The 21,537-nt window shown below is 36.6% G+C and overlaps 3 protein-coding genes across 3 annotated transcripts; 1 reads left to right on the forward strand and 2 right to left on the reverse strand.

Annotated features, from left to right (window-relative positions):
• The first annotated feature begins 469 nt into the window (after positions 1–469).
• LOC110729620 (BAHD acyltransferase DCR-like) lies at positions 470–4,471 on the forward strand. Its single transcript, XM_021909372.1, has 2 exons — positions 470–1,318; positions 3,237–4,471. The coding sequence occupies exons 1-2, from the start codon at positions 833–835 to the stop codon at positions 4,140–4,142; spliced, it is 1,392 nt and encodes a 463-aa protein (XP_021765064.1). The 5' UTR covers positions 470–832; the 3' UTR covers positions 4,143–4,471.
• Positions 4,472–4,940: 469 nt separating this feature from the next.
• LOC110729618 (methyltransferase-like protein 1) lies at positions 4,941–12,388 on the reverse strand. The gene is given in 8 exon segments (XM_021909370.1): positions 4,941–6,105; positions 7,446–7,597; positions 7,960–8,068; positions 8,155–8,259; positions 8,358–8,441; positions 8,921–9,291; positions 9,294–11,659; positions 12,234–12,388. Coding segments are annotated over 7 exon segments (3,555 nt in total). The 5' UTR covers positions 11,605–11,659; positions 12,234–12,388; the 3' UTR covers positions 4,941–5,682.
• Positions 12,389–12,888: 500 nt separating this feature from the next.
• LOC110729619 (fanconi-associated nuclease 1 homolog) lies at positions 12,889–21,185 on the reverse strand. Its single transcript, XM_021909371.1, has 14 exons — positions 20,769–21,185; positions 19,320–19,840; positions 19,128–19,232; positions 18,196–18,460; positions 18,032–18,094; positions 17,289–17,363; positions 17,079–17,197; positions 15,781–15,851; positions 15,601–15,688; positions 15,338–15,478; positions 15,039–15,265; positions 14,376–14,649; positions 14,056–14,289; positions 12,889–13,821 (listed from the first exon to the last, which is right to left on the reverse strand). The coding sequence occupies exons 1-14, from the start codon at positions 21,049–21,051 to the stop codon at positions 13,378–13,380; spliced, it is 2,910 nt and encodes a 969-aa protein (XP_021765063.1). The 5' UTR covers positions 21,052–21,185; the 3' UTR covers positions 12,889–13,377.
• Positions 21,186–21,537: the final 352 nt, after the last annotated feature.

The following is a 21,537-nucleotide window of genomic DNA, read 5'->3' on the forward strand; positions in this document are numbered from 1 at the left end:
TTCTTCTTGATGCCCCTGTCCCGTGGGTTTTGGACTAGTCAATCCCACTAGCGTATTAGATACCACAACTTTCCACTATACATCATTCCTATCAAGAAAATAAGCCAATAGTTTCTCTTTCATTAGTCTATTTGATTGATGCATGCTTAAAAAGTAGTAAAGATTTTCTAATTGTACATTAAACTAAATATTACAAACAAATAAAAAAAAAAAAACAAAACATTGAGATACAAATTTATAGCCAGACTAATTTCACATTCAATAATTTCATTGCATAAATTTTTAATTATTTATCACAAATATCTACTTAGCCTAATATACATTATTTCTATGTCAAGGGAATAAATTAAACCGCGAATTTCTTTATGTCATGGAGTTAGATTAATTTCTTAATTTAACCCATTCTCACAATTTCCACACAAAATATAGTAATTAACCCAAGTCTCAAACCTAAAAATATATAAATTTTTTTTGCAATAAACACAAAAAGTTTCACCCTAAAAACAAAACATGAAAATAGCAATTAAGCATGTACACTCAAGTTCCCTACCAAAAAAAGGCACATAAGAAAAGAACGAGAAGTAAGAAATTAAATGTTCCCACAGCTACCCCTGTGATTACCCATTTAATGCCACCCCCCCTTGAGCCAACTATAAGCTTTGAAATTCTCCTCTATAAATTTCACCTCCATTTTTTAATCTTTAACCCATTCTTCTCATTCATCATCTTTTTGATTTCTAATTTATTCTTAGCTTAAATTCAACCCTTTTGTTTCCTTAATTTTCTACAAAAAAAACCCACCAAAAAGAAACAAGAAATTTTAATTTTAACCATGGAAAATGGAATTAAGGAGAAAAACATAGATTTAGATTCATCAATTAAGGTGAAAATCACCCAAACAAGTCATGTTCAACCCAAAAAGAAAATTGGAAGAAGGGAATGTCAATTGATCACATTTGATCTTCCTTACTTGGGTTTTTTCTACAACCAAAAGTTGTTGATTTACAAAGCAAATAGTGATGATTTTGAGGAAATTGTGAAGAAATTGAAGGAAGGTATGAGTGCTGTTTTGGAAGAGTTTTACCAATTAGCTGGTAAACTAGGAAGAGATGATGATGGTGTGTTTAAAGTCATGTATGATGATGACATGGATGGTGTTGAAGTTTTAGATGCCATTGTTGAAGTTAATCATGATGGTGTCATGGTTAGTGTTGATGAATTATCATCAAAAGATGAGTTTACTGTGATGAAAGATTTGGTTCCTTACAATGGTATCCTTAATTTGGAGGGTCTCCAACGTCCCCTCCTGGCTATTCAGGTAATGAATCATCCTTTAAACATTTTTTACTCGCATGTCATAATATATGTTACTCGATTGATATATTAAGTAACGTTCTTACGTGCTGAGTAATTTATATCTATATCTATACTAATATTTTATCGACCGGTTATTTTATTATCGGGGAACACTCTAGATAGATACTTTCTAGTGAAGAGGGGTGTTTGTTCACTGACATGTAAAATGAAGTAGGGTTTGATTTAATCTAGATAGTAGTTATGGTACATCTTTCTTTCAAATATAAATGCTCTTCTTTTTGGCTAACAAGCCACGTTGTACAAATCTTCAGTAAAATTTATGCATGACTATTATTTGCTTATTACTATGGGTGGTTGAATACAAAGGTCTAACCTTTTGAAATAAATAAAAAAAAATAATGGGTTTGAAAGTCAGACCAAGCATTTACTTGGATCATATAGTTAGCCACAAAATTTAGATGTGGCAATTGATTTCAGTGGGGTCCGAATTCACCAATTGGATACATTTTTGTTCTTCATTCTAGTAATTTAATTCTTGATTTCATGTTTTATTTTTTCATTATTGTAAGGTTTAATTTGTCACCAAGATTATATAAAGTGCTAGTAAATTAGTTCTTTTTTTTTTTTTTTGATAAGAAAATTAATGTTCAACTCTTTGACTACATTACATGCATCTTACTCTCTTGAACATAATCATGTTCGCGCGCACACTACACATATAGTATTATTTCACGTCCACTTAGAGTCGATATAAGCTAAAAAGTGTATTTATATTTTATAATATGAAATTTTAATTTATATTTTAATTTCAAACCCATACTACAAGCTAGGTTCCTAGCTTGACTATGTAAGACTAGAAAGAATGTCTTATTTTTATAAATAATTAATTAAATGCGTCAAATACTACTTATAATTAAAAATACAAATATTAGTATACAAATATTTTGCCATATCTAATTACTTGACTTCACATGCATGATAAATAACGTTAGCTGTCTTTCTAGTCTTGGAAATAGAAAGTAATGGCCGTGGTTGAGGAGGACTTGTCCTCATTGTCTTATTTTTAAAGTCATAAAAAAAAAAAAAAATTTTTAAAGTGTAAGGTTGATATATATATATATATATATATATATTTTTAATAATAATTACTTTTATAAAATGGATTGAATTAAATAAATTATTCAGAGAATGCTTCATCAACCCACGAATATAAAATTATAAAAGTATAGATACTAATAAGACTTCCATCTATTAATTGTTGTTTTACATGTTGGTAGATAGTTCTTGCAAGTCAAAATTAGTCAAAATATTTACATACTTGTCAATTTTTGGTCTCCCTTATATTCTTCACCAAACTTATAAACTAAAAAAATATTTCCCTAGTGTAGATCGTTTAATTATTAGGTCAGAGTTTTTTTTATTGTACCATTGTACAATTGAAGAATGTCCAAATTTGGATAAAGCTTAAGGTCATAGCCAAAAAATGTATGAAATATATTATTTTATATTTCTAACGGTGTGTGATTTACTTCGTAAGTTCGTATAGATCATAATATTACGCATAATTTGTTTTGGTTAAAATTCTAGCATATAAAAGTTGAATGTAATAAGAGTTTACATGAATATGATGTTAGCAACACAACTACAATAACGGCTCAACTTTGTCCTATATAGATTGATACGGAGTAATTTAATATTTCTGCCTAACTTTTCGGTCAAATATTAATTGCAAAAAAAAAAAAAAAAAAAAAAAAAATCAATGTCGCTACTAATGGGCTTATTGATGGTACTGAATAGTGATCATTAATAGGGTCCTTTCAATTTTGCGGTTTAAAATTTTCCATATTTATTTATGAAAAGCTAAAATTGAAAAGGCCCACTGGACTAATTTTCTCTCTCCTATTTTTGTGATGTAACAGTTTACCAAGCTTCGAGATGGGCTGGCAATTGGGCTAGCATTTAACCATGCTGTACTAGATGGGTCCGCTACTTGGCACTTCATGAGTTCATGGGCCGAACTTTGCAATGGGGCCCAATCAATCTCTAAACTTCCTGTCTTGGACCGTGTCAAAGTCCGCCCCACGCGCGTCAGCCTTGAGATTCCTGACGCGCCGCCGCAGCCTGATCTCATCGCTGCTGCCGCTGCTGCGCCAAAGCTTCGCGAGAAGCTTTTTAAGTTCTCGGGTGCCGCGATTGAGAAAATTAAGGCGGCCCATAATGATGTTGGGCCCACTAATGGGACTACTGCCCCGGCTGGACCGCCTTTCTCCACCTTCCAGGCTTTGTCCTCCCACCTATGGCGGGCTGTCACGGAGGCGCGTGAGCTCAAACCTGAGGAACCTACTGTTTTCACCATCTTTGCTGACTGCCGGAAAAGGGTGGACCCACCCATGCCGGAAAGTTACTTCGGAAACCTGATTCAGGCGATCTTCACCGGAACTGCCGCCGGATTATTGCTCGGCCACCCGCCGGAGTTCGCCGCCGGGATGGTCAAGGCGGCGATTGGGGCACACGATAATGTGGCGATTGATAAGAGGTGCAAGGAGTGGGAGGATAAGCCTATTATTTTCCAATACAAGGATGCCGGGATGAATTGTGTGGCGGTCGGCAGCTCGCCGAGGTTTAAGGTTTACGACGTCGATTTTGGGTTCGGAAAACCCGAGCGGGTTAGAAGCGGGGCGAATAACCGGTTTGATGGGATGGTTTATTTGTACCCGGAGAAGGATGGAGAGAAAGGGATTGATGTGGAGATTAGTTTGGAAACTAAGGCAATGGATAATTTGGAGAGGGATAAGAAGTTCTTGATGGATGGTGAAGTGGTTTAATTTGATTGTTTGATCATTAAAGAAATGTTGGTAATTTGATGTTTTAATTATTTTAAGATATAAGTTTTAATTTTATGATTGTGGATTGGTATTATTTGATGATGAAAAAGGCTACAACAAAAATGGTGTTAGGCAAAAATAATGGACAATTGATAGTGGGAAAGACTTTACTTTTGCCTAGCTCCATTTTTCTTGTCTTTAGGAGCCTTTGTAATAAGGATATTAGTTGTAAGATTTTAGTTTTGAATTCTTGTTGATATAATTGGAATGTGTCTCTAAAGAAATGTATCCTTTTACCTTTTTTACTTTATAAAAATTAAATTGTGTTACCGAGTTTGGTTGATAAATTATTAGTCTTTTATATTTGTATAGGAATATAGGTATATTGTCTATTTTTGATTTAGTTGTTTTTATAATAAAGACATGTTGAATAAATTTGTATTACTAACCTTGAAATTCTTTGAAATTATAATAAGAGGATTTATTTATTTATTTTCCAATATTTTGCAAATAATATTGCCAATATTGTCATTGTGAAGCCACACAATTCAACAATTTGGAACAAAAAAATGTGTTCACCAATATTGCGGACTTGCGGAGTACAAGACAGTATATCTTAAAGCTGACGAAATAAACGTTGTACTGTCTACAAACTAAAGAAAAGATTACATGACTTATAGAACAATGAATATGTAACGCAATTTCGTTACCAATTTCACCATTAACAACCTTGACAAGCGAATATATAACACAATTCCGTTACCACTTTCACCATTTACAACCTGTAGAACAAGCGAATATGTAATGCAATAGGGACGAAAGCCTGGTTAAATTGGATGATAAAACACTCAGAAGTGGGAAATAAAATACACATGGCAGAACATTACGTCTTTACCACTAGTAGCTGAGTACCATCCAATTATCTTGGCAGAGAGAAGAATTATGAATTTATGAGAGAAATTAAAGGCAAAATTGTTTGAACATATTACAACACAACCGAGCCAAAATTGCATATTCTTACATTTGCTCATCTATTAAATGAATTACCAAGAGTTTCACATGGAAATTGACTTGAGAAAATACTCAAGAGCGCTTTAGAACACAGTTCTCTCTTGGTTCTGATACTCGGCGTAGTTGTCCCACCTCCATACCATGTGTTCTATTCGAGTTGCAATAAGAATCCGGTGAATAGTGTACAGTGAACTGTGCAGCTTCATACTACAATGTCTTCGAAGATACCGTCTTTAGCAGCTTCTTCATATTCCTCTTCTGTTCACTTTCACCATGCTTTACTTATGCATGTAAACATGCATGAATCTCTTATTATGAAGGCAGCAATGTGCCCCTGCTTCCAAGATCACCAAATAACAATTGCTAAGACTAATGATACATTCCCTCTGAGAGACATGTCTACTCACATATATCGTGATCTACTTCATACCTTTCTTCCCAAACCAGCATTTGCTTTCACAGCCTATTGTGATATGGAAAAAAAGGCACTTGGCTGTTGATTACTCTCAAAGAGTTGACAAGGATCTCGTTACATCATATTCATCATCCTCTGAGCTTCAAAATCAAGAAACTCCCCATTTGGCGGCATTGGATGCATGTTATAACCATACATGTCAAAAGCATTCTCGTTGGGACCTTTGAAGCCCTCCATTGGGGGAGCCCAGGGTGGAGGATGGTTTGAACTAGAAGCTTCCTGATTAAGGCTAAAAGCTGCCGGATTTTGAGGAGAATTTCCTGTGGCTCTTCTGCCGCTGGAATTTGCTGTTGTAAGAGAAATGGAGTTAGACTGCTGTTGCTGCATTTGCTGCTGATTCTTCATAGGTGACTTGGGTCGAAGAGCCTCTATTTCAGGTGTTGTCTGGACAAGATGAGGTGCATCTGGTGGTGGGTTCCTTCCTCCCCCACCCTGCCAGACCTTCCCTTCCTTGTCCGAAAAGGTCCTTGTATATGCCTGCAAAAGAGCCCATGAACTAACTCAGTACTTTGCATGGACAGAGAACAAAGACCTAGTTTGATAAACTTACATAATCAGAGACCAAAATATGATGGCTGGCTACTCTTCTCCTCTAGTCCCTTAGGTTGGGAAACAGAAATCCTTTCTTTTTTTATACTCCGTAAATAAAATGTACAGAAATCTTATCTACTTTTAGAGACTAGCAACGCAAAAGGAGTGGAAGGTTAGGACCTGGCAAGCAGTCTACTGAGACAGAATACCTCTTAATTCAAGGGGCATTTCATACAAAGTGACTCAGTTGGGACCTACAAGTTGCCTACTACTGGTACCTCTTAGCACTAGGAAGGTATTAGCAGACACAACACAATCCCCTCTCATCAGAATTGCACAACTACCACCCTGTCCACCCATTATCCCAGAAAAAAGTGTCCAATTCCGATTTCAAGAATACTAGTGATACTACTGAAATTTTAACCAAAGAAAAATACAAGAAAATTTCACTGTATGGACAGAACTGGAGAATAAAACCCAAGAATAAAATTTGTTCTCTCATGAAGTGAGAAACTAGCCTTCAACTGTTTGTTTCCGCCAAAATAACCAAACACATCTAATAACAATGTTAAAAGTATGTTACTACTTACTACTTTACTAGACTCTCAGGTCACAAGAATACTTGAGTTTCTACCTTCAACTGGCACAACAATACTAAAAAAATCCTAATGCAACCTTAAGGCATACCCCAGACATTTGATACATTCTTTAAAACCAATCACCACACAAAGATCTGAATTTATTCACCAATGCCCTAACCTACAGTTGACCCATTAATGTCACAACCATTTTACTCGGAAAGAAGAAGAAAATGACAGCTACATAAAAAGAAATAACCTGTATAATTCCTGATCCAACCATCATCTTTTCTGTAAAGAAGGAGGGGCTTTAAATCTTTCTAATGTACATCAAGATACAGATCAAATGTATGTGCAAATTTTAGAAGTCCCATCCATGTTTCATAAACTAATGTCAACCTATGGTAAAGCCTAGAAATCAATAGCTTGGGAATAAGAATTCAATAGCTTCCTATTATTTTTGTATTTTATATTGGTAAAAAAATAGGGAACATTAGGAGATAGTTTCCTATCATTACTGCATCAATCGAAGCACTTTTCATTCCTTGCTAAATTAGATGATACTATTGACCCTGGAAATCCTTGCTCCACATCTCTTTTCTTTTAAATTGGATTGGGGAAAGCACCTAGTTTCCTCTGTGTGTGTGTGTGTGTGTATGCATCTATATATTCAGAATTCAATTGCGTTTTAAAGTTCAAGCACTTGACCTCAGTATTAAAGTTTGACGAAGATAGCTCCTTTCCAACTGTCAGCCATCCTGATCGGATATTGTGATCTTCACCAAAGAGCTCAATCCTTCTACGACCAAGTGCAAAATGCTCAATAATCCGATACATTTCATCGGGCTTAGCTGTGGAACCTACATAAATATTGATGACCAGACCCTCATTAAGTCCTTGTCAATAACTTAAATCAACAGATATATAGAAGTAACTCTCAATCGAGCATTGGTGCACGTAAAAACAAATTTAAACAAAATTCTGTTGTCAACACAAGCAAAAACCAAAACCCTTTCAGAAAGAGTCTCCTCACAACTATTAATATCCGGGAAAAGAAACATTATCATTATTCCACATCTGCTTCAATAGATTACATTAATAAAGTTAAACATGTAGATGCAGATACCTTCCTAAAATCAAAGCCCAAAAGTTTAGCAAACTAAAATAAAATTTTATAAGGTCATAGGTGATACCAAAAAGAATGGGGAAAAAACCAGCATACCATAAGGAGGTTCCTCCGCGATAATCACATCAGTGTCTATATTGGCATGGATTATATGCCCATCAGTACTGCGGCGAACAGTTCCCTTTATGCCCATTAGACAGTGTTCCTTCACCATGATTCATAGCACAGTTTCAGGGCACAAACAATTCTGTTAAAATGATATCAACTTATCAAGATGAGATTATGACTAACCTTAGTGTGCTGGAATAAGGTATGAGAATCATGTCGCAAAGCTGGAGTTGCTGTGTTTTTGTTTGTCTTTACCCAACATATGTCTTCGCACCTCCTAAACCCCCACTGATTATACAAATGGAGAAAGAAATGATAAGTGTAAACATTAATGTCTGTAGTCTCTGTAAGGCCTCAAAGCCAAAAGAATGGCTCTACTTACTTACCTTCTTGAGACACTGTCGCCCTTGCTCAAGGCCCACACCATCACCCACCCAAAGAAATATAAAAGATGGTGTGTCTGCTATTGCCTGCAAGCCATCAATAAAGTGTTACAGATTTGGGCCAACATACAAACAAGCCATTAACAATGTTTTTGTGTCAATTCACAACACAGATTTAATCAAACACAATTTTGGGGTATGCAAAACATTAGTTATCTAATCTAAATAGAATATCATCAATTCCACTTTATTGTCCACTTATTTAACTTATTTTGTTCCATGTCATTTACATTATCAATACAAAATACTTGTCAGATCAAAAAACCACTATGTCTATGTGTACATAACCTGATGCGCCAACAAAGGGCAGACTTATTCATGATGAAATTTCACACGATGCCTCTACTTTTAGATTAGATGGTGGAGAGAGTTTTGGAATGGTGAAACTATCTTTATTGGAAACAGTTTCGAAGTACTAATATATCGCAACTAATGAGGGGGAAACACAATGTGACAACTATCATTGGACGAAGGGGATATGTAAATAAACATCTATGGAAAAATACCTCAATTTTCAGATTCATTATCTCTTCAAATGTCCAGTACTCCATGTGGTCTGTCACGCCAGGTGCTCGATGAACATATTCCTCCCAAGGTGGGTCCACAAGAATAACATCAAACTTGGTCCCAAAAAACTCTGGAGACAGAACAAACTCTCGAAGATCACATTTATGATACATGGGAGGAGTAGATGCTTTTGAAACAATTTCATCCTTCTTCTGTATTAGCTCCCGAAGCTTTGGATAATCTTCAACATTAGTAAGTTCCAGTTCTCGAATAAAATTTTGGGGCCGCAATCCAGTGTCAACAAAATTTTGCGAGTAATCATTTTGCTCTCCTCTAGATGGCCCCTTACCTGCAGGCCCACCACTTTTAGAGGGACCCAACCACCAGAGCTTTTATCGTTTGAATTCACACGACCAACAGGCACAATGGCATTAAACCCTGGGCCAGATGCACCAGGAGGCACTTCTCTTCCTTGGCCTGGTTGATTGAAAAACATACCAGGATTAGGAGGAGCTCCCATATTTGGTGAATATCGCTGTCCAGGTGGCCCAGGAGGAAGTGAGGAAACACCAGGGGACACAGGTAACAAGCTCATATCAACTCCCCGACCACCAGACCAAACAACTGGTGGAGAAAATGGTGAAACAAACATGCCAGGGGGAACTGGAGGACCTGGACCAGGGGATAAACCAGGGTTCATGGGCTGCATTGGACCAGGTGGTGGCATACCTAGATGTCCAAAGGGAGACCCCATCAACGGCACTGGAATGTTGACCTGCTGGTTGTCTCTTCCAGGCGGCCTGATTCTACCTCCTCTACCCGGCCTATTGCCTTTAGGACCCTGCTGCATCATCCTGCCAAAGCTACTCGGCTCTTGATTGCTATTAGGAGGCTGAGAACCACCACCAGAATTTTGGCTAGCAGAAGGTCGGGCAGATGAAGAACCTTGTGAACCCCTTGGTCTCCCTTGCCTACCATCAGCATCATCCCTCCATGCATTTTGATCTTGTGAAGATGCAGCTTCATCCACATACTTTACACTTGAATCATCAGTAGTTGCCTCATCTGCATCAGCCCTTCGTAGATCATCTTGTGAACGTCCCCATTCATCAGGAATATTTGATTTTGGATCATGCAGTGGAACAGCTTCTGTTCTCCTAGAAAAACCAGATCCAGGATCGTCTCTTCCATAGTCAAGAGGCTTAGGTTGTATCTCTATAACGTCATAGTTCTCAGTTGAAATTCCAAAATTCGAAGAGGCCTTCACAGCTTCGCTCCTCCCATCCTTTCTATTTCCAGCTCTACCTAGACTCCTATCGTTATCCATCCTATCACGACCACGTCTGGGCAAGTCACGATCTCTGTCACGATCATGAACTAAATCCATATCCCTGTCATTGCCAGGCTGCTGCCTTCTTTTCCAGCCTTCTCTGGAGCCTTCCCTTTCTCTATTCCTGTCGCTCCAGCTATTCTCTCTGGCTTTTGCTCTATCATCTCCTCTAAAATTATCCTTCTCTACATCTTTGCGCTTTAAACTGCTACCTCTTTCGTATTCCATCTCAGAGTTCTCCAACTCATGGCGATGCCGACCACTTCTCTCAGGGCTTCCTGATCGCCGAGAATGCCCAACCTCTCTTGCAATTTTGTCCCTCATCCAGGGATTGACATCCTCTTCCAGATTAGATGACCTATCTCGGCTATCTATAGCTTCACGACCAGAAGATTTCAGCTCCTTATGTCTATCATTTTTCTCCTTACCAATTTTATCTTCACGACTTAAAGAACTAGTTTTGCTATCGTCTTCTACAACATCTGATCGTCTGCTCTTGGACCTATCCGCATCAATCCTCCTTTCCTCCTTGCTGTAGGATTTACTCTTGTCACTGGTTGACTCCAACACTCTCTCTTTTCCTTCACCTGTATCAAGTCTAGTGGATGCACTCCTTTCACGAGAGGACTCATGCTTGGATTCAGACACTGTCCCGCCTTTTGGATCAGATTTACCCAAGAAACTACTGTCCTCAGCTTTCATGGATGCATCAGAGTCATCCCATCTTCTCCTGTTCTTTACCTCTTCAGTAAAACCATGACCCTTCTCTCGACTGCTTTCTTTCCTTTCTGAATGATATGAATCTTTTTCCAGTGCCTTTTCATCCTCCCCGTCACGAGCTCGTTCGTCCCTGCTTCTACTACTCCTATGAGAGCCTTCATGATCAGAGAATTTTGAAGTTGTTTTCCTTAACACACTCCGTTCATTATCATCACTTCTAGTATGGCTTCTAGTTCCAGACTTATCTCCCGCATCATGCCTGTTTTCTAAATCCCCATCTTGATACCAGTTGCTCAATTTTTCCAAAGCACTGACCTCCTGCTTCTTCCTTACCAGCTTGGAGCTTGAATCCTTTTTCGCATCATAATCACCATCATCCAGATCCCCTCTGGTGGATCCGCTTGACATCCTCCTACTCTCATTTCTATCTCCAGAGCTCTTCCTCCTCCCACTACTATCCCATCCATCAACATCTTCTCCATTACTAGCTCTTCTTGATTTGCTGCTTAACCTATGCCTCCTTTTTCCATTCCCCTCCCATTCCTCTTCATCACCACCTATCTCCCTCTTGCCATCCACACTATCCTCCGTTTCCCTTTTGGCATAACCTCGACTCCTCTCAGGTGAATCCATCACCAAATACTACCAAAATTAACAATGATTCTTGACTCGGTGTCTTGATTTGCTCCTATCAATTTTTATAAGAAAATATATAGAATCAAGAAAAAAACAATTAAGGGAAATTCTCAAAAGAAAATAAAGTTGCAGCTAGTCATCAATCACCACACGAAGGAGTGTCCTCACAAAAACCGACAACCCGAAAGATTTTAACTTGTCACTTGCCCTGCCTCGCCTGGTGCCCCTCTCCCAAAATCACCAGAGAAAAAGTAAACCATAACTCCATTTCTCTTCCCTTGCTTCATACATCATCACACTTAATCACACTAACTATGAATGCAACGAAAATTAAAACCCTAATTGTTCAGGCCCATCCCTAATCAAAGGTCCATTTTCATGGTTTTGTCCTGACATTAAAGAGTTATACAGTATAAACCAAACCCTGCAACACATTAACGAGCAAAGTTCACTCGATTATCAAACTAGGCTCCAATAATTAGGTTTAAATCTTGAAGTATTTATAACCAATAGTTCAATAATCCACCTAAGAAGAACCCTAAATTGACAATACTGCCAATTAAATTAACGATTAACACAAGATTGCAAAATTGATATTCGATAATTAAAAAAAAAAAACATCTTACCTCAGAAGAGAAGCTGGTTTAATGGAGGAGAGAAAGCTCGGAAGCCGCTTCAATGGAGAATTCAAAGTATGCTTCAATGGAGGAGAGAGAGAGAGGGGAAGAGGAGTGCAGCGGGCAGCGCAAACGTGAAATACATCCAAACGGGGAAAAAAAGAAAATAAAGATCTAGTCTACGAGAAGTGAACTGCTTCTCATTTTATGCTAACGCTCCCTTTTTGACATGAAAAGACGATATTGCCTTTAGTGTAAGTTGTAGTGCGTAATGGTATAATATCATTCCCGACCTCTCCACTTACTACCACGCAGTAAAAAAATTCCTGACACTACACCTGAAGCTTCGTCGGAGGATTATGTAAGCTGTCGTACTTTTTATAAAAAAATTTGAAATAAAACATCCACCTAAAAATTAGGATCCACCTAAGTATGTATCAATGTATGTACGATATTGATGTCAATTTTTTAATAATTTTAAAAACTTGAATAAGATTATTTTTACTAAAATAAAAGGATTGGAATTCTCAAATATTGAATATTGAGATACTAAAGCAGTAAAGCTTCCTTCAAAAAAAAAAGGCAGTAAAGCTACTATTAAAAAAAAAAGAAAAAAAAAAACAGTAAAGCTAATGGTTTAAAAAAAAAAAAACAAATACTAAGCTAAAAATCAATGGTCCAACTAGTAACAGTTGCAAGATTAATAGAGGCCTAATAATTGGTTACAACTTACAATTGTCGAAAAAAGATTAAAAAAAACTGTGAAATTTGGATAAAATAAACTTAGTGCAGATTACAAACAAACTCAGCTATACAAATTAAATTTTGCTATATATACTCAATCTCATATTAATAAACTACCCACTAGGTAACTATAGCAAGGTTTAAAGATAAGTAAAAGGTGAACCCTACACCCGGTCTAAATTACAATTTAAGTAACAGAAGATGTATGCTTCATTTCCTTCCCCTGCTCCAAGCTGGTGCAGAAATAATGTTCACAACAATCATCACTTTGATCTTCTCTGTGAAGGCCAACTTCTGAACTTCGAATATCCGCTTAGTCTCAGCACAACCAAAAATGCAACAGAATGATTGAGCTCTGAGATAGAACATTCATTGAATTTCAAGTGCCTGTGTAAGCAACTTAGCAACTTCATGTCACTGCAGGAGGGATTATTTTGCAGACTTCTGCAGTGAAACCACAATCCATCAATGTAAGCAACCATGCTCGCTGTTGTTCAGAGAGTCGATCTCTAGGGCCTTTGACTTCAACAAGTTTCGCTTCACCCTTGTACTCTCCATGAAAGCGCCATAACAGTAGATCAGGCATTCCACTAGTCCAACTACGGTAATCCTGAGCCAAAAGCCGGCAAAGATTTGCTAGGCAAGGCCCACCGATGCATGTAACAGCTGCACGAAGCTCAGAAAGTGAATTCCTTTCCCAATTAACACCCCTGCAAAGAGTTCCAAAATGCAACTCCCACGACATTATGAGGATAGCCTCAGCCATACCCTCATGAATCTTTTGCAAGTGAAGTTCAATAATACTCTTTCTGGCAACATAGAAATCGTCACTGTCCATATCTAAAGGTGCATTCTGCAAACAAATAAAACTTATTTAATCAAGCACCTTAATACTTTCAAAACGTGGCAGATCGAGGAAAAAAAAATGTTGTAAAGCGGTCAATTTTTTTAAGAAAAAATTTAAAATTTCCAGATTTCATAAGATATTAAGATGTAATTCCAAAACTCAAATTTATGCCCCATAACTCGCAATTTGGCTCTACTCCTTTCAATTACAACTAAAAACAAGAGTATGAATTTGTTATACCTGAAATTTAGTGCGGAAGGTATTTGGTACATCTGAAAAAATTACATCCCACATAAGAAGACCATAAATAGTCAGCCAAATGCCACTCTCTGTATGGACACCCTGCCAGCCACCACCTTCTCCAGCATAGAACTGTAAAGCAAGCTCTTCTACTCCACATTGCTCACCATCTTCACCATAAAATCTGCTCTTCATTCCTACTTTTCCATTCAGTGGTCTTCCTTGGATATGGACCTATGTAGATAGATAATGCTTCAATTTCAAATTCTTTTAATTTCAAGCTCTTAAAATAACAACTATTAGAATCTCTATACAGCTACCTCAGTGATCTTTCTTTTGACAGAAGCAGCATAGCCTGGGACTTTCCACCGCCTTGGTGGCTTACCCAAGCGTATGACCCGCCTCTGCAATGCCATTCTTGAGCCAGCACGAACCCAAGGGTCCAGTATCCCATCTTCTGCAACACAGAGACTCTCTTCAATACAGCCCATGTGCTCTAAATCAACTGACAATCTTAACGTCCAGTATCCCCTTCTTCCATCAGAAGCACAACTGTTGAGCAACAGCTTCAATAATTTGATGGCGTCTTGGTACCTATAAATAAAGTTCAATTCAGCTATATCACCTTCTAAAAGCATCACAAAACATCACAACAGGAATACAACTGTCTACCTTGGACATTATGTCATACAGATATATCATAGAAGAGCTGATTGCAGCACTTAATTTCTACTCAGCAAATTAAGAAAGTACAAACATGCAGAAAAAATCCAAAGGACTTGCATATATCTGAATCTTAAGTTCATGAATGGAAGTATTCTTCACCCTTCAACAATTTAAATAAATATTCCCTACACATCGAAATAACCTACGATGTGTACAGTTGTGGCGTGTGCACTGCCTTTTATTTAACATTATGTTCATCTGATGATTACACACACGCCCAAATCATAGAAAACAATTGAAAATTGAAGCACACATACCTGCGTTCTTGTTCATGGAAGGAAACACCAAGCAAGACTATTTTAGAATTGACCCAAGCTGCAGAAAAGCACTGAAGAAATGGTGCCTTTGATTCCAAAGGCAATGATTGATCTTTAATTCTAATATAGTTTGACAATTGCAATTCAGCTATCTCTATACATTGTAACACCAATTTCGAGTTGCCTTCGTCAAGGGATTGGTCCATGATTTGTGCAACTTCAATGGCCTACACTAACAAAACACTGATTGGAAAAGACAATGTGTATACAATATTTATTGGCATAGACTAGAGGTTAACCTCTTCATAAGCAAGCAAATCACTTCTGGCAAAGAATACTGGATGGGAAATAGTACATTTGTACTCTGGATACTTAAGTATTCGCAAGTCAACTAGAAGGAAAGCAGACAGATCCTGCTCTCCATCCAGGAAAAATAATCTCTGCATAAAAAAAAAAAAAAAAAAAAAAAAAAAAAAAAAAAAACTGAAATATTGAGGAAGAAGAATAATACCAAAAGAAAGAAAGAAAAAGGAGCCTACTATTTGCATGTCTTAGCCATCACCTGAACACGCCACAGAAGAGATTCAGCAAACGATGAAATTCGAACACATGTTGAAGTTCTATCAATCAATAGACTTGGGAGGAGTGGACTGCATAAGTACCATAAAAAGACTCATCACATACAGATAACAGGTAAAATAAATACATATATTCCTTCAAAGTTGAATATTCATCATCATACCAGAGTCCATCTTTATATGAAGAATGAAGTGATTCAATGAGTTCCTTCTTCCTCAAACCAACTTTGAAATCCTGAACCCAAATGAAAGCACAACTATCACAACTCACAAAACATAACATTGCCCAACTATGAGAAAAACTGAAAAACCATAATCCAATTATCCCAATGCCTTATCTTATCCCTTCTTTTAATTCTGCAAGCATCACATTTTCTTTCAAGGGAGGAAGAAGAGGAGGAAAATGGAGAATCGGAAAAAGAGACAGTATCATCACAATTTACATAAATACTGTAAAATCCTCATGATCTGAAGCAGCTAAGGGTTTGGTCTAGATATCTAGCTTAAGTCTTCAGTTGAATACCAAAGTATTCCATGTCAGGATTTTCATCTTCATATTGAAATTAAAAATAATAAATCAATGGTTAGGTTCTCTCTGAACACCAACCAATCACTAATTAATTATCTTTCATTTTTCTTGGGTGTAAAATACAACAAATATAAAATTGACTTTGCTCTAGGAAATTCTAGCTTAATAATACAAATACTCACCAGCCAATTACTACAGCTCACAGGGGTAGGAAGGGTCTTTCAAATCATGACATGAAGTAGCCACCTTTTTCTTTCTTGAATAGAAGCTCAAAATGCTAGAAATACTATATTAAGAAACTACCCTTGTAACACATCAAGAGGATGCAATAATAGATCTAGGTCAACCAAAAATTATTAAATCTAGTCTTTGAATGTTTGGCCCGTATCTGTCCACACAGCATATCTCTTACTATGTAGTCATCAGAAGTCAAATAACTTTAGGAGCATTCATCAGGAAATCATCCAATCTTTAGAAAGATTCATCCATCATGCTCCAACATCTATACCTTGCCTCTACACTTGAGGAGAGTATTAACATAATGAACATTTATGGAGCACACATCTAAGCATTTACATGATAGTAATATAATAACACAATTCATCAGACAATATAGCAGATAGCAGGCCAAAAATAACACTGGACTATCATCAGGCCTAGAATAATTTTGCATTGAAATGACAAAAATAGAACCCACCTTATTTTATCCAGATAACAAAGGAAGCTAAGCTTCTTGTAACTCTTTTTAATAAGCAATGACAGAATAGAATATAGAAAAAATTGTGATTATGACAGTGTGAATGTTAATGATAAGTATCATCTACTAAAATTATGGGATTAACCAGGATAAGAAGAATAACTATTATCAAATCAGCAGGCATCAAAGCAAATATTTTCAAAAAAATTTAACAAATATAAGGAAACAATGAGTACCTTTTTGAGTACTTTCAAGATCTCACACAGCTCATTCACTGTAAGAATGTGCAAAAGTTCTTCCAGAACATTGTCAATAATTTCACTCTTATAGCCAAAAGAACAAACATAGGATGCTTCTGTTGGACAATATCATACAACAGATCCACCATTCAATCTTGATAGCCAGAAATACACATCTCACAAGCACATGCTGACACGAAAATTTACCTGACAACTCATTAACTGCTTGTTGGTAATCCAATATTTCTGGATATGTAAGACTAGATATGCGAAACCATGGTCCTGAAAGAAAAATTATAATAAAAAATCCATATAGGAATAACTAGTGTGCACTTTGCAGAATGTCATTTATTCATGCATCACAACTGCATCTCCCAATGTCAATTAAGTATTCTTTTGAAGAATTAAAAGTAAGCCAAGGGAGTGATGCGGAAAAAAGAAAAAAAAAAAACACCTTTTATTCTTTGTATGTTTTATCATTATCTGATTATTTGAAGATAAGAAAAATAACCTAAGTGTGTAAGCCCTAAGCCCCAGAACGCTGTAGAGGGAACTTTACAAAAATATGATACAAGAAAAACACCAATGCAACTGAAAACACAATGTTCAACTGCTTTCAGAATTTTTTTGGCCCTGGCAATCTTCAATGCAACAGATATACACATAACAGAAACCACAGAAGATAAAATAATATGTATACAATCAAAATAAGATGTATCAAAACATCTCCAGCAAAGCACACATTGACACTATCAGTTTGTTTCACTAGGAGTCTGGTTTCCAACATGTATGTATGAATGTATGGTAAAACCTGGTTTTGACGGCAACTTCTATACTATCCAAATGTTATATGTATGTGGTGGAGAATTTCACCAAACATGCAAATGCAATTATTTGTTTACATTTTGTGAATTCTATGAAATTTGAAAAGATGGTGACATGGATGGAACCTTTTCTTGTGTAGAGTCGTACAAAAAGTCTTTGGCTGTCATCTGACATCGAGCTGAAAGAATCTGGTAACAATGAAACATTATTTCAAAACGATCAAGTGATACAAATATGAAATAGCTGTTAAATATGGAGGTTGAGCTGAGTGTAAAAGGGAATAGCCTACCTAAGAATAACTTCTCAGCATCTGTGAAAAGACAAAGGTTTCCCCTTAAAGCCTCTTCAATCATGAGCCTAAAATTCTGCTGGTACTTTATGGGGCTCTGTGGACATATCTCACCAGACTTCATCAGACGAAAAATATTTATACATGATGAATTCAACATAGGTATGTCATCCTTTGCCACTTCGTTACAAGATGGTGTATTTAGGCACATCATCTCAATAGGCACAATATCCAGGGAATTTTTCGGGACTGAAGTGATGGCTCCCTGCAGCATAACATATGACAAACATTGTAGTTATCATATTGAGAGCAAAGAACAATTAATTAAGATACTGCCAAGTGCCAACAATGGAGTTAGAAAAAACTTGAGTTTATCAAAGGCATTCCTAGTACATAACAAGCTTCTAAACAGTGTTTGCACAAGACCAACACCATCTTTTGCTTAGAACTTTGGAAAACAAAAAAAAAAAAAACTACCTAGAAAATGTCCCCATTTGCGAAATTTCCACCATTCTTATCTTCCTTCGTAAGATCATACTAATCACGGCGTTATTGATGTTTTTTTTTAATTTGAGCAAATTTAGTGACAAAAATTGGTGTTCAGGGCAAAAGAATGCAATTTTTGTCTAGGCCAAAAACATGACCATTGAAATCAAGAACAGCACTTGGGAAAAATCTTCATTGAAGATACATTTTGAAAAGTTAGATGCTAAACTTGGAGGGGGGGGGGAATTAATATACAAGAAAAAAGGTTTATACAGCAACAGCCAAAATGAATGAAAAATAAAAAAGCCAACTTAGCGAGCAAGATATTAAATTCATGGTATAAGCAAAGAAGATGATTGTTTGTGTCCCTGAAAAGGGGGAGGGTAGAATTGAGAAACAGAAGAAAATAAAGAACTAAAACATTTGATAGATTAGTAACAAACTACCTTGAAATTGATCTGATACTTGTCAATCAAAGGAGACATATACTGAGCTAATTCCCGAGGAAGAAAACCTAGGACTGTTCCACTGCCGGAATCTGGAGAAACAACCTGGCCTCAGTGGACCATACAGTCTATACCAAAATTAGCAACATAACAAGCTTAACAAAGAAGAAAACTGAGATAGTAGGTATAAACCTTGATAGCATTAGGATCTTTAATGTTGGTAGGGTCTCTGAGAAAATAAATGCTAGCTCCAGAAACAATTTCTGCTGCATCTACATACTTACGACCCACAATGCATGTCTTAAAAACCATACCAGATAGCTCACTAAGAATTCCTTCCATATCAAAGTTTGATGCTCCAGATTCAAGGTCCACAGAATAAGTATCAACCATGTCATTTATACTATCATCAACAATGTTTAAACTATCTTCCTGTTGTGAAATAGAATCTAAAGCTAACGATGACTTCAATGAGGTTCCATCATCAGGTCCACTGATTTCACATTGACTTATGGCACAAGTTGCTTTATCATTGCTAATGCTGGCCAACTGGGAAATATCATTCTTCATGGGTTCACTGTCTTGAATCACATTAGTTTCAGCAAGAACCCCCTCATCCACACACTTATTATCTTTGAGTTTCGAGCAGAAGCTGAACTGAAGAAGAGTGCTTTGACTCAGCTTTCGCTTTGTGCTTCTGACAAGACACATATCTGAAGTGATCAATGAAAAGTTAGAACGGATTGCACTATTACAAACAAGTCTAAGCCAAATGAAGTACAAGAAACTACATATCTATTAAGAAGAATTACGGTACTTTTGTGAAAAAGAAAGAAAAAAGATTTGAGCCATACTCTGTATCTAATAACTCATTAGTCATGACAAAGCCATACTCCCAACATAAATGTTAGGAGAGCAAATGACACAACTCTATTCTTACCAGTGTATGGTGTGAATGTATTTGACTACTTCAATGAAGAACAGACAGAAAAATAATTGACTTTAGTGGTTATTGTAGACAAAGAATAGCATTGAATATAATAAGTAAGATTGCGCGTGTATTAGCGATAATAGCAGCAGGATCAAAATGCAAAGATGGATTCAATACAAGAAGTAGAGCTCATTAAGGATGTCATCCTCTTAATCACAGTGACATTGGGTATTTGGATTATAGATATTATCATTTGACTTCTTTATCATGCCCATACATTGATCTTCACTACTAGCATTCAAATTTGAAGGAAAAGACAAGCGAAAAAGCTTGTTTCCACTTGTAATCTTTCAACCTTTTAGGAAACCGCCTCTCCAAGACCTTACACTAATCAATTGTCAAGATGAATTCGGCAACCTCAACAAAAGTTGCATCTTTGCCAATGCCAACTAAAACTAGTAAACATATCAACCAACTCAACAACAGCTCAATTGTATTAAGTTTGTAACTATATTCCATCAAATTCAAATCTGACAACACCAATTAGTTGCAACAAAATCCTATAAACAACATTTTCTAACCAATAACATAATCAAATAAACCAAACTTTCAGCCAAATTACAAATCATAAACTTTCAGCCAAATTACAAATCATAAACCAAACAAAAAATGAGATAATTAAGAAAAATTTGAACTCAAATTAGACTAACCAAGATGTGAATTAACAGAGCGATCGTCGCTGCGAATCTGAATGCTACAAACTGGACAAATAACGAATTCATTACCAGAAGTTACAGCTTCTGAATCATCGTCGATTTTCTTCGATTCTGCCTTTGTAATTGCAGAATCATTAATTATAAACTTTTCATCATTTTCAACTTTCAGAGAATTCGACGATGATGAGGAAGAAGAAGAGAGGATGCGAGAGAGATTAGGGAGAAATCTCCTTCGTTTTCCGATGATTCTTTTCAGGCTTTCTCTTCCTCTTAGCATTTTTTCCCCAGAAATTTGGGGAAATGTGATTAGCGTAGTACTAGGGTTTAAGAAACTTTGCCCTAATTTTGAAATTGGATTAAATATCGGGGATCGTACTTGGCCTTTACCCTCTTCCCGCCATTTTTTTAGGGATCTAACTCCTCATTTCTAAGTCTTTCCTAATTTTACATTATAACAAACTTGTAATTTTACAAATTTGGTTAGGATTGCTTATTTGTTTATTGGATGATGAGAGGAAAAGTAAAAGGTTGCACCCCGTTATTTCTGTATAATTTTACACCCGAGTGTATAATAGAAATTGTATGAGACAAGTTTTGTCCTTACTATTGCTCAAAAAACTTGTTTGTAAAAAGTTCAAATAAGCTAAAGTGATGATGAAATAATAGTCAAAGATTCATAACTTTCTTGAGGTGAGTGGAATACATACGAGTCGTGGGTTAAAAGTGCCGAGGAGGTGGGTATTAAGGACTTGGGCATTGGTGA

This window comes from Chenopodium quinoa, unplaced genomic scaffold (assembly GCF_001683475.1).
Source record: "Chenopodium quinoa cultivar QQ74 unplaced genomic scaffold, ASM168347v1, whole genome shotgun sequence".
Lineage (NCBI taxonomy): Eukaryota > Viridiplantae > Streptophyta > Magnoliopsida > Caryophyllales > Amaranthaceae > Chenopodium > Chenopodium quinoa.